The sequence below is a fragment of the Pelobates fuscus genome, chromosome 6 (genome assembly GCF_036172605.1).
Source record: "Pelobates fuscus isolate aPelFus1 chromosome 6, aPelFus1.pri, whole genome shotgun sequence".
Classification (NCBI taxonomy): Eukaryota; Metazoa; Chordata; class Amphibia; order Anura; family Pelobatidae; genus Pelobates; species Pelobates fuscus.
This window is the reverse complement of record NC_086322.1, coordinates 212,157,264-212,169,870: the sequence shown is the minus strand read 5'-3', so window position 1 is coordinate 212,169,870 and position 12,607 is coordinate 212,157,264. Positions and strand designations below refer to the sequence as shown.

Genomic DNA, 12,607 nt, shown 5'->3' with positions numbered 1-12,607 from the left:
AATAATCATGCTGTCTAATCGGCATCTTGATATGCCACACCTGGTGAGGTGGATGGATTATCTCGGCAAAGGAGAAGTGCTCACTAACACAGATTTAGACAGATTTATGAACAATATTTGAGAGAAATAGGCCTTTTATGTACATAGAAAATGTCTTAGATCTTTGAGTTCAGCTCATGAAAAATGGGGGCAATTTTGTTCAGTGTATATATCTTGGTTTCTGTCATCTCACCAGCCAAAAGCAAGTGAGACCAAAGGTTAGTGCAGTGTTTAGACAGTCATTAATGAAAGCTAACTTGCAAAGTATGTCTATAGCTGAGCATCACTTCACCTGACTGAAAAATAAGAAGGGTCAAACATGGAGCCTCTGGGAAAAATACAAAGATCTCAGATGTTCGATCTAGTGTTCCTCACACATCTAGAACCTTTGCAATAGTGGAAATGTAAGCTTTATTGGGAAGTTTATTGTGTCGCATTATTCTACAGAGAAAAAGTACAAAATGTCCAGACACACCAGGTAAATTCTTTTAGATGGCAGTCTGTATTTAGAATCAGGAAATACATATTATAATGACTGCCTTCCAGAAGAAATTATCTGGTGTGCCTAGACATTTTGTACTTTTTTCCATTGGATATTTGGGAAACTGACCCTCTGTTTTATGTGTGCCAGGCTCTCTCCAACCTGGTTACATTATTCTTCTACAGAGATACACAAAAGATGCTGGATTTTATGCAAAAACAGATATAACCATTTAGGTCTTATAGGTGACATGCAGCTATCATGGCTAATGTTATGTGAAGTAGAGATGTCTCAGTAAAATACTGCAGGCAGGGGATGTAACAGGAAATGTAAATGAGTCTATGCTATTGCTAAGAAGTGTTTTCTTTGTGGCCTGTAGAGCTACCTGCGGTTTGGTACCACATGCTGACTTGTGATATCTTTCTGTAATAATAAGATACTCTGAATTCAATGTGCTGCTATGTGAAGTTGTGTATTTTGTGCTGAATACATATAGAAATCTGTATTTTTTTTATAATTTTGCTTCTTTTATGACCCAAGATTGGATGAAATGTTTACTTTCAGTTTGCTGGATATTTATTTTATTTTTTATTAAATATAGTGCTTCCGGTAAGTTATTTGTATTAAACAGGATTGCCAACTGTCCTAATCTGGGGTGAAGTAGTCTCCATGTTAGGGTCCAGTCTTGTCATCCCGATTTAGTTTCCTATTGTTCTGCATCCTGGAACACCAGGTAACTGTCCTCGGGCAGTGTGGCATAAGTGTATTATTAAGCCCTTAAGGACACATGGCATGTGTGACATGTCATGATTCCCTTTTATTCCAGAAGTTTGGATCCTTAAGGGGTTAAACATGCTTGCATTTTCTTATGGACAGTTCTTCAGCATTGCTCTCTGCATCATTTTCTACATTGGGTGCTGGCGAAGTTGTTCATATGGATTTGCTCTGACTTGGGTTACATCTTGGCAGATATAGATTCAGAGCCGTACAATTCTACAAAAATTCTACAACTATTCTTAGACTAGTTACTCTGTTGGCATATGCCTTATTGTCATTTTTTTAAAGTCCAGCTATGGCAATGCCCAGGTAACAGGTCATTTTTGGTACATCCTAAGAGTGAGTATCCATCTCACATAAGCATGCCTCTCATGAACCCAGCATAATAAACGTTTGAATCCAATTAAGGAGGTTATGTTTTAAGCCATTATTGTGTTGAAATGACAACCACATGAATTTGGAAAAAGTTTTCTACTGTGCTTCAAAGGACAATCTAATCACCATAAACACTACAGCTTATTCCCTCATTGAAGTGGTGCTGTGGCTTTTTTAGTTTTTGCTCTTCACTCCATAAACTCACAGTGACGTCTTGGGATGTCATGTCATGTGGGGTCTGGAAAAACCCAAATATACTGAAATTTGGAAAAGATGGACACATAAAAAAACATTTGGTGGTAGTGCCCCTTTAAATGGTAACATGGCAAATGTTGGCCGCATTAGTGAAAACCTGGGGCATTGTAATGTAAATATTGGTGTGTGTATACCTATTTAATCCTTTCAATTGTTTAAATGCATTTTCCATCAAGAAATTAGTTTTTCCTCCTCAGAGACAATAATCATTGTAAATATAATTAGTTTCAGTGCCTTTTTCTTTCCTAGATCAATATTGATATTGCTAAAAGCTAGCATGCATTTTCATTTTAATATTCTTTTTATGCTGTTGGTTGTCTTGATTAAACTTAAACTTGAGTAAGAAGCATTTAGGTCATACTGTATAGTACTCTGGTCCATGCACAAAATATATATTTTTTGTGAAACAAGCTTGTGTTTACCTATTAATAGTCATGTGATTGGCATCATGCATTAATTTAATATATGCCTATAGCAGTATATATATGCAGTTATGTGTCACAGTCTTGAATAAATGTATTTTATGTTAAAGTACTGGTACAGTCCTTTAACCCCTTAAGGACACATGACATTTATTTATTATTGCCATTTATTACATGTGTGACATGTCATGATTCCCTTTTATTCCAGAAGTTTGATCCTTAAGGGGTTAAAGGGTTACTGTAAGCTAACAACAATGTTTTAAGATTTTTCTGTAGTGTGGTTTGTGAATATGGTGGTGTGTTTTTATGTAGTGTTGACATTTGGATGCAGGGTTGTATTTGTGTGTAGTGTTGGCGAAATGCTGAGATGTATGCACATATACACATATACTCACATATACACACACTGGCACACATGCAGATACATAGACACACAGATGCACACACAGATACACAGACACATAGGTACACACATGCAGATACATAGAGTCGCAGTCATACACAGATACAGACAAACACTGACACACATACAGATAGACACACAGATACAAACACACATATAGATACAAATGCACACACCTACATACACATACTCAGGCCCAGACTGGAGAGACAGGCACAGACAGACTGATACAAACACATACAGACAGATACAAACACAGACAGGCCGAGACAAACACAGACAGGCCGATATAAACACAGACACACTAATACAAACACAGATACACAGACACACAAACAGATACACAGACACACATACAGATACACATACAAATACTGACACATACAGATACCCATATACAAAAACACATACAGATACACAGACATACTGATACACAGACACACATGTATACGTGTGTGTCTGTGTTTGTTTAGTGTATGTGTATGTAGGTGTGTTTTTGTATATCGGATGCAGTGTTTGTATAGTGTATGCAGTGTGTGTGTATAGTGTATGCAGTGTGTGTATGTATAGTGTATGCAGTGTGTGTGTTGTGTGGGATAAGTGCTGGGAAGGTGAGAAGTGTGTATTGTTTGGGTTTCCCCCTCCATGACTCTTGCCTGCCCCCCCCCCCCCCGTCTCTTACCTGCCCCCCTTCCTGTCTCTTACCTTCCCCCATCTGTCTCTTACCTCCACCTCCCTGTTTCTTACCTGCCCCCCCCCCAGTGGCACAGCATAGGTCCCTGGTGTTCCAGTGGCACAGCATAGGGGCCAAGGAGTGTCCACCTTTCATCCACCTATGGCAGTAGCAAGTCCTCTGTTCTTGCAATCCACAAGAGCGTTGCCGTGGGTTGCTATGGCAGATCGCGAGAACAGAGGACCTGCTGCTGCTGGATCTGAAACAAGCGTGGAGACTCCTGTAAGCGGCCCGGTCCCTGTCAAAGTGCTCCCCGGGCACCCCCATAGTGAGTGGCACCCAGGACGGACCGCCCCCTCCAACCCCCCCTTTAGAACGCCACTGCACGGTGACGACCGACACCAAACATGCACAAAACTGACATTAGCCTTCTCAGAACTCTTGTTTCAGACTGGCATACTGGTTTATGACACTGCAACAATGCTGCCAAAGGTGGAACTACATGTCCAGCAGCAGAGGGGATAAATTCTGTACGTGCAGTGTTTTGTCACCAAATACTGCACATACAGAGACCAGGCACTGGACCATTTCTAGTCATTGACGTTGAAAACGGCAGCCCACTGAGAAGGGGGCGGGGCCAGAGAGGGATGTGTTTTGTCATCACCAATGACAAGCATGCCCCCTCTCAAAGTGAGCATGTTGGTTCAATGCTCTTCCAGTGCAGCCCATGCGCAGAGCCTTGGTGAAGAGCTCTCGCATGAGAAAAAGGCCCTGTATTTGTTCTGAGCAGCGGAAAGTAAATTTCTTAACATGCTTGCGCGGTGTTTGTTTGTGATTTGTCTCTGGTGTCTCTATAAGTGGGATACCAGAGGACAAAAGGGCCAGGAAAGGATATTGTGCATGTGTTTGGAGCCTAGTTGTGGGATTGCGTGTGTGTAGAGTGAGCCGAGTGTGGTGTGGTGTTTTGTGTAAATAGGTCGGTTTTAGTTGTGTTGTAATATGTGTGGCTAGGTGCTGTAGAGAGTGAAAAATGAGTGTGTATGTATAGGGTGCATAGTGTGTATAGGGGATGTAACGAGTGTTTGCAATGGGGCTATAATATATATATATATATGTGTAGGTGATGTGTGTAGGGGTTGTAAAGAGTGGTATTTGGGGAATGTAGTGTGTTTGCTTACAGGGGATCTAGTGTGTGCACCGGGGATTCAGAGTGTGTATGCGCTGGCTCTGTATGGGCCGGCAGGGGAAATCTCTTGATCTCCCTTGTCAGCCTCAGCGTATGTCCATCGTGGCCCACCAGGCATTTGCCTGGAATGCCCGATGGCCAGTCTGGGCCTGAGTGTGTGATTAACAACACTTGGGGCATTCTTATTTAATAATTTCTCATTTCAGAATCCTGGATTTAACCGATTCTGCTCTCTGATCTTCCTGATTCTGATGACACAAGCAGGGCCGGCCCCAGAGGGCCTCTGGCTAGGGACTCGGATTTTTCACAATACCTCACTCTCCCTGCAGACTGCAGCCAATAGAGTCGGCCGGCCCCTCCTGATGATGTCAGGAGGAGGGGGTGTAATTTCCACTGCTCTTCTCCCAGGACCGCTGACATTTTCAGGAGAGGCCGGCCGACTTCACTGACTGATTTTTTATCCCCTACTCAGCCCATGTCTTCCCTACTCAGCCCCTGTCCCCTTCCTCAGCCCCTGTCTCCCTTTCTCTGCCCCTGTCTCCCTTCTTCTCCATTTGCCCCCCTTTCCTCTGTCCCTGTCCCTCTTTCCTCTGCCCCTGTCCCTTTCCTCAGCCCCTGTCCCCCTTCCTCATCCTTTGTCCCCCTTCCTCAGCCCTTGTCCCTTTCTCTGCCCCTGTCTCACTTCTTCTCCCTTTGCCCCCTTTGCCCCCTTTCCTCTGTCCCTGCCCCTCTTTCCTCTGCCCCTGTCCCTTTCCTCAGCCCCTGTCCCCCTTCCCCAGCCTTTGTCCCCCTTCCTCAGCCCTTGTCCCTTTCCTCAGCCCCTGTCCACCTTACTCAGCCCCTGCCCCCCTTCTTCAGCCCCAGTCCCTCTACTCAGCCCCTGTCCCCCTTCCTCAGCTCCTGTGGCCCCCCTTCCTCAGCCTTTTTTCTTCCTCAGCTCCTGTCCCTCTACTCAACGCCTGTATGCCTACTCAGTCACTGTCCCCCTTCCTCAGCCCCTGTCCGTTTTCTCAGCCCCTATCCCTTTCCTCAGCCCCTGTCTCCCCTACTCAGCCCCTGTCTCCCCTGTGTAGCCAAAAATCCTTGCACCGGCCCTGGATAAAAGAGAAACGATATCATATATACCCACACATTTGGTTATTCTAGGGCAATGCTGGACAAACAAGCTCTCTTCAGTAACGCTCTTTACAGGAGCCATGCTTGTCTGATTTACATTATATGGCCAAGTGTTTCTGGACACCACCATTTATTATTTAGTTCAAGTGTTTCAGCCCACCCATTGTTAACAGATACCTATGAAATCTCCATTGACAAACATTAGCTATACAATGGGCCGTACTGCAGAGCTCTGTGCCTGTAAAAAATGATGACACCTTGTCAATTTGTGAAATTTATACCCTATCAACTGTATGTGCTGTTCGTTAAGAGCATATAGATGCAGCAAGAGACCAGTCATGAAGTGGTATACAACCCATACTGTCCAAGTACTGAAACACTTAAAAATCATCTATAATCTGTTGTACAACTCACTACAGAGTTCCAAACTGCCTTGGAAGCAACATCAGCGCTTTGTTTCAGGAGCTTCAGAAAATGGGTGTCCATGGCAGAGCAGCTCTGCACAAGCATTACATCAATAAGCACAATGCCAATAGACAGTAGACTTGATTAGTGTAAAGCATGTCACCACTGGTGAGCAGTGGAAATGGGTACTCTGGAGTGATGAATTGCTTTTCACTGCCTGGCATTCTGATGGAAGAATCTGAAACAATCTGTGTTTATATACTGCAAAATTTGGTGGAGGAAGGATAATGATTTGGGGCTGTTTTGAGGGTTTATACTGGGTCCCATAGTTGCAGGATACAAAGTCATTTTAATAGGGTGCTCCCAACTTTGTGGCAACAATTTGGGGAAATCCCTTTCCTATACCAACACAACTGTGCCTCTGTATATAAAGCAAAGTCCATGAAGACATGGTTTGACCAGTCTGGCATGGACTGCACTAAGTCCAGAATTCAACCCTATTGAAGACTTTTGGGATGAATTATAAAATCAACTGAGAGCAAGAACAATACCTCAATGGGCAGAAATTCCCATACAAATTTATACTTTTTTGGCAATCGTTCCAAGAAGAGTGATGAATATTAAAGATGCAAAGGGGGAGGGGAGTTCCATATTAAAGGGATTCTTTAAGGACTAAAACTATTTTAGCTTGGTGAGGCATTTCTTCGAGTTTAGATCATGCCCGTACAGACTCACTGCTCAATTATCCGCCATTTAGGAGTTAAATCACTTTTTTTTATGCAGTCCTAGCTGCACTTCTCTGACTGTGACTCACAAAGCCTCCAAGAAAAAAGAATACTTTCTACAGCACAGTGTGAAGAGTTTCTATCAGACTATTAACAGAGCAGGAGATAGGAAGTTCTAAATTATACACATTGTGCAATAAGAAATGTTAAAAAAATGAACCTATTTTCAGGAAGTGGGTAGGAAGGCTTTGTTAATCTCAGCCGGGGAAGGTGGGGCTAGGGCTGCATAAATACAATTATTTCATTCCTGCATTGCAAGGTAATGTGGAGTGTGACTGCCCATGGTTTTGGAATAAGACAAACAATAAGCTCATATAAGTGTGATAATGTGAATGTGTTTGTATATTGTGAAAGTGTTTTCAAATGGCTGCAAGATTATGTGAAACATTGTTGTAGCTAGTGATATAAATAATTGAGTTTTAAGAGCAGCAATCTAGTAAAGGAGTTTCATTCTACCAAGTAGTGAACCTGGCAACATTTTGATCCAACCAGAGGGGTCTTTGTCAATTCCACTGTTTGGGGGAATAAATGTATTTATTTTGGACTTGAGGGAAAGTCCGCATCCTGCCAATATTGATAGAGTGCTATTGGTCTAAATAGGTTGGTATTGTACCCTGTTGGTATAGGTATTTTCATGGGAAATAGAATTGGTCTCTGAGACATGCACAAATCTCTATGAATGTTCCTCCACTCTGTGCAGGGAGGTTACATGGATATATGATGGCACACCTAGCAATTCCAGCAGCCTCCATCTGTCAAACCCATACATCATTTGCTCCGTGTGAGTAGCCAAGTCACACACAGATGTGGGAAATTTATGTACAAATCAAAGTCATTTGTATGTACTTGCTACAAAGCCAAAGGCTTCCATCCCCCATCTGCTTACAATCTATCTGATTATCTCAAGCAAGGGTTTACATTTCTTAGCTATTGCCATTGAATGGAAAAAATAGTCAGTGAAAATAGGTTGTTTTGTGCACATCAGCTAAGACGCTGAGACATTACAACATGTATGTATTAATGGAGACAGACTGCAAGTGCTCTGGTTGCTAGAACAGAGGTAGTGTGTTCTCACAGAGAATGCTGATCATTGTTGTCAGGAGACACTATCAATATCCATCAGTCACAGTGTGTAACTGAAATAAAACATCACCAGTTCAGGTAGGCTTGTATGATTGATCTGTTCATAGAGAAAGGATTTCACATAGTAAAGATGAATATGAAGACGCAGTCTGTAAAACGGCAAAATGATTGCCTGGTCTGACATATTTCATTCTGTATAACTCTTGACTTTGTCTTCCTATTGCTGTAGTGGGATTTAGTTGTCAATGCTCTCTTAAATGTATATGCCGAAGCGCTACTGTATCTTAACATTGTATATATTGTACCATGTGATATATTCTGTATATAGTAAGATTTAAGACTGGACTGTCAAGTATTCACATACATTTATGAGTATAATGTGTTTATTTATTTTTTATCTGTAACTGTGCCTTTTTGTTTGCCCCAGCCTTTCAAATTTTTATTTTTTTATTTTTTATTTTGCCCTTGGATAATAGAATTGTTTTTTTTTTTATATTAGTGCACTGTAAACTCCTATATAACATTGTTTTTCAGTTCCAAGTTTTCTCAAATGCATTTGTACCATGCAGTAAATCTGGTAATTGTGAATAATTAAAGACATTCTGTGATCTACTCACCAATGACATATTTAAAAGGTAAATATATATTGATTGAGATAGTATTATTATTTTATTAATTATATAGCGCCATCAGATTCCGTAGCGCTGTACAATGGGATATATATCTATCTGAAATTCAGCTAGCAGGCTTTAGTTATAAAAATTTGGAAAATGTATACCATGCTTACCATAATTTTCTTTTCCTGGCTATTATTAAAGGCAGCATTACTTTTGGGTTAGCTACACCTCCAGCCAGCACAGGACAAGAAATACATTAATTTAAAAGACATTTATTGGATAATTTTTCATGAGCAGCCAACTTGTTTTTCGGTTCAAGTTCAAGAAATTCTGCTGGAATTTCTGTTGACTCTATCTGCTAAAAGTTGCTGATAAATCTTGATACAGCCAGTGGCCTCCAATATGTAATATGCATATGTCTGCCTATAATTTTCCATTTTAACATTGATTATTTAATTTATTTTTTTTCATCAATAAGGAGGATTTATGTTTTTTTTTTTTTTTTTATCTGATGTGTTTGTTTTTGTTAGATTGCAAGAGATGATCTTTTTTGTTTGCATTTCATTTAAGGATTTGGTTATTTTGCACCCCATGGACAACGTATGATAACCTTGGAGCCCTAATGTAATGAGCATTGATTAACTCTGAAATAATAATAAGCTGGGGTAGAGATGGAACTTGCTTTTTTTTGTCCACTTAAAGCATGCCTCAGCAGTCAATGTTATCAAGTCCTTGTGATTGTGAAATAATACAATAAGCAAATATAACATCACTGGATCCCAATCCAGCAACTGTATTAGTTTGATAACATTTTCTGAACTTCAGCCAGTATTGTGTGTGTTTTCAACATTATCACAACCCAAGAATTGCTTAACAGTTTTCTGCCAGCGATTGCCAATGATTGGTTTAACATATTTAATAGCATTTGAATATTTTGATACTTTATTTAAAAAAATGTTATATTTTTATATATGATTTATTTTATTTTAAGTTTCTTTTACATTCTTTATTTGTCAGTACAGATAAGTAGAAATATAAGTACTTGCTGTGCCACAACAGCATAGACCAGTCATTCAATGACATACATAGTTATATAAAGCATGGCATATATAAATGTTGCACTTTTGTTTAGTAAAAAGTAAATAAACATGCTAGTCAGGCCTGTCTAACATTAGTAACATGGGGCATAGGCAGGCTAGGCCTAATATAAAGGAGGCATGAGGTTCAGAGACACATGTGGCTAGCTGAATTCAAAGATTGTATGCAAAGACAGAAGCCCTGAACTTTCTGAGGTAATGGGCTGCCTATAAGATTAAGTTGACAGGGTGCTTAAAATATAGGAATAATCAAACTGTAAGAAAGTATACAATTTATAATAATATGTAACAAGTTGTGTTAAAGGAAAAGCCCTCTCCTGCTAGCTAGTGGGAACCTTAAGAGGGTAGGTGCACGAGGTAAGTACAGGACCATGTGATTTGAAAATTAAGAACCGGGTAGTGGCGGCTAGTTATTGCGGTGTTATGGCTTAGAGTGGGCCTGATGACCTTATTCGGTGTTGCCATCAATCTCAGTGCTATACAGGTTTTCTGGTTTCAGGTGGGCAGGTCTGATCTGTGAGGTGGCCCTGATTACTGTAGTGCGGGGAGTAGCGGGATTGCTAATGGTGCCCAATAACCCCGAAGCAACAAGAGTATTGAAAAATGTTGTGTTTATAATTAGCGCTTAGAATCTGGCCGAGGCTGAGGAAGTTAACTGTTAACTTAAATTGAAAGACATAACAACAGTGGAAAGGAAAGGAAATACAAAAAAAATTAAAATTAAAAGTTCGTCTGGTCAGTGAGACGTTTCCAACTCCATCTGCTACCTCTTCTCTGGGGCCGAGTAACAACCCAATGTACTTCTGGTTCGTTCAGCAGTATTCTTTTGCTGGGCGAGGCACAAATGGGACTATTCGGGAGATGTCTCCGGAGCTGTCAACTGAGTGGGCATATGATTATTTTTAATATATTTTAATATTTTATTAAATAATCATTCAGAAATGTATTTATCCAACAATATTAAATCAATTAGAAAACGTATTCAAAAATATTAAATCAATGCAGAAGTCAAAAATCATAATAAGCTTAATGTTATCATTAGTCAAACAATCTCACAATATGTTGACAGAGTTTAACAACAAACAAAAATAGTAATTTTGCAGGTTTTGCGATTACATCATAGGTTAAATGGTTAGCAACAGACAATCTAATAAACTGGCATTACATGCATCATGACGACTGCAGATGACACTATAAAATCCCTATATACATGAAACCCTACATACCCATTTTATGTATGTAATGTTTAGTTTGCTCATGTGCAAAAAATTTTGTTAATCATTTTCTGTAGGACTATATGTTAAGTTTATCAAATTCTTTGACATCAAGTCCTGGCATCTGAATCTGATAAAAATGGATTCAGTCATTTGTTGACAATTCTTACTTGTAATTGTTTAAGCTTGACAGCTTCATGTAAGATCTATACCTGCGTAACCTTAACCTTAACATGTTGATTATTATCAAGCCATGGATTGTGATTTAGGCGTATGTTTGACAGACAACCCGGTGCGGGCAAACCGGAGGATTCACAGAAAGAGCTTTATATTTGAATCCTGGTTTGGGGGATTTTTTTCCTATGCTATTTCTTTTTTTAACATATGTCTACTGCAATCTGTCAGGAACTGACAAGGGATTCGGAAAGTTGATCCAAAATAGATGCATTCAGCTAAACATTTTTTTTTTTTGCCTAATTATTTAAGTTCTCTCATCAATTCCCAGTAGTTACTCATTTAGTGGATAACTATGTAAAAAAGTGAATGTGTAAGCTACGATTTTGCTACATTAATAACACCTAATAATACAGCTTCCTATAAACAATTTCTCTTCTCCTTTGTCTCTGCAGCTCAGTATTTCGCCAGCATCATGGTCATTGTTGGTCTGTCGGTGGTGGTCACAGTCCTGGTGTTGCAATTTCACCATCACGATCCACAAGCAGGAAAAATGCCTAAATGGGTAAATGTTCTTATTGTGCCATAAAGTAGTTACAGAGCATTCATCAACATTCACCAGTATGACCTACATTTAAATCTTCAATCCTAAAATATAATTGTACTCACGGTGCTGTTAAAGGGTTACTCCAATCACCATGAACACTTCAGTGATTTGAAGTGGCTATGGTTGTAGGAGTCAGTATGTGCAGTGTGTCAGCTTGAGAAGCCTGTGATTTTAGGGGGCATGGAAGAGAGATGCCGGGAGTTTTGCCCGGCACTGGGTTTCAGTTAAGTTATACCCATTAACACAGGTTTTACAGCGTATTAATAGGGAGAACCTTCTACCCAATGCCCAATAGGGCATATTACACTTCATAGGTCCACCTCTCAAAAAGGTTCTAGTAACCCTTTTAAAGACAATAATGTATGTATCACATATGTATCCAGGTTGGTTATGTATCACATTTATATTTTGTAGGTTCAGAAGATCCCTAAACTCTGCCAACTGCTGTGAAGCATAAACATGTCTAGAACATTGCATTAGGGTGTCACTTACAAATATCACTTTAAAAATTCAGTACAAAATAGAGATATTTTGTTTTCTTTAGTAATAGCCAGTAAAAAGAAATAGTCATCAAATATTGAACAAATTATGGAGAATTTCACATTTGACGTTAAATATCCAAGGTTTGACTTTAGTGGAGTTGAAGAATATTTTTTCCACATCAGTAAATTGTGCCTTAATTCTGTGTTCTTATCAAGGAACTATTCTTAAAGACAGAATTTAAAAAAGAAAAAATGCTGAACAGTCTAGTTATCCATCCTTGAGATTTGACGTAGCTGCCAATTTCTGCAGAGCTAATTATTCATTCTGCAGATGCACTTCATGTGCGTGATCGAGAGCCATATTCCAGAGGTTAGAATATTTTTCTTAACATATACAAGTGACTACTCTAGAAACT

At 39.7% G+C, this 12,607-nt stretch overlaps 1 protein-coding gene across 1 annotated transcript in view; it reads left to right on the top strand.

The window, feature by feature from the left end:
• LOC134565690 (neuronal acetylcholine receptor subunit alpha-7-like) overlaps window positions 1-12,607 on the top strand; it is a 284,815-nt gene that overhangs the window by 267,911 nt on the left and 4,297 nt on the right. Inside the window, exon 9 of the mRNA XM_063425328.1 lies at window positions 11,558-11,667. Coding sequence (XP_063281398.1) covers window positions 11,558-11,667 — 110 coding nt within the window. The remainder of the gene's footprint in view (window positions 1-11,557; window positions 11,668-12,607) is intronic.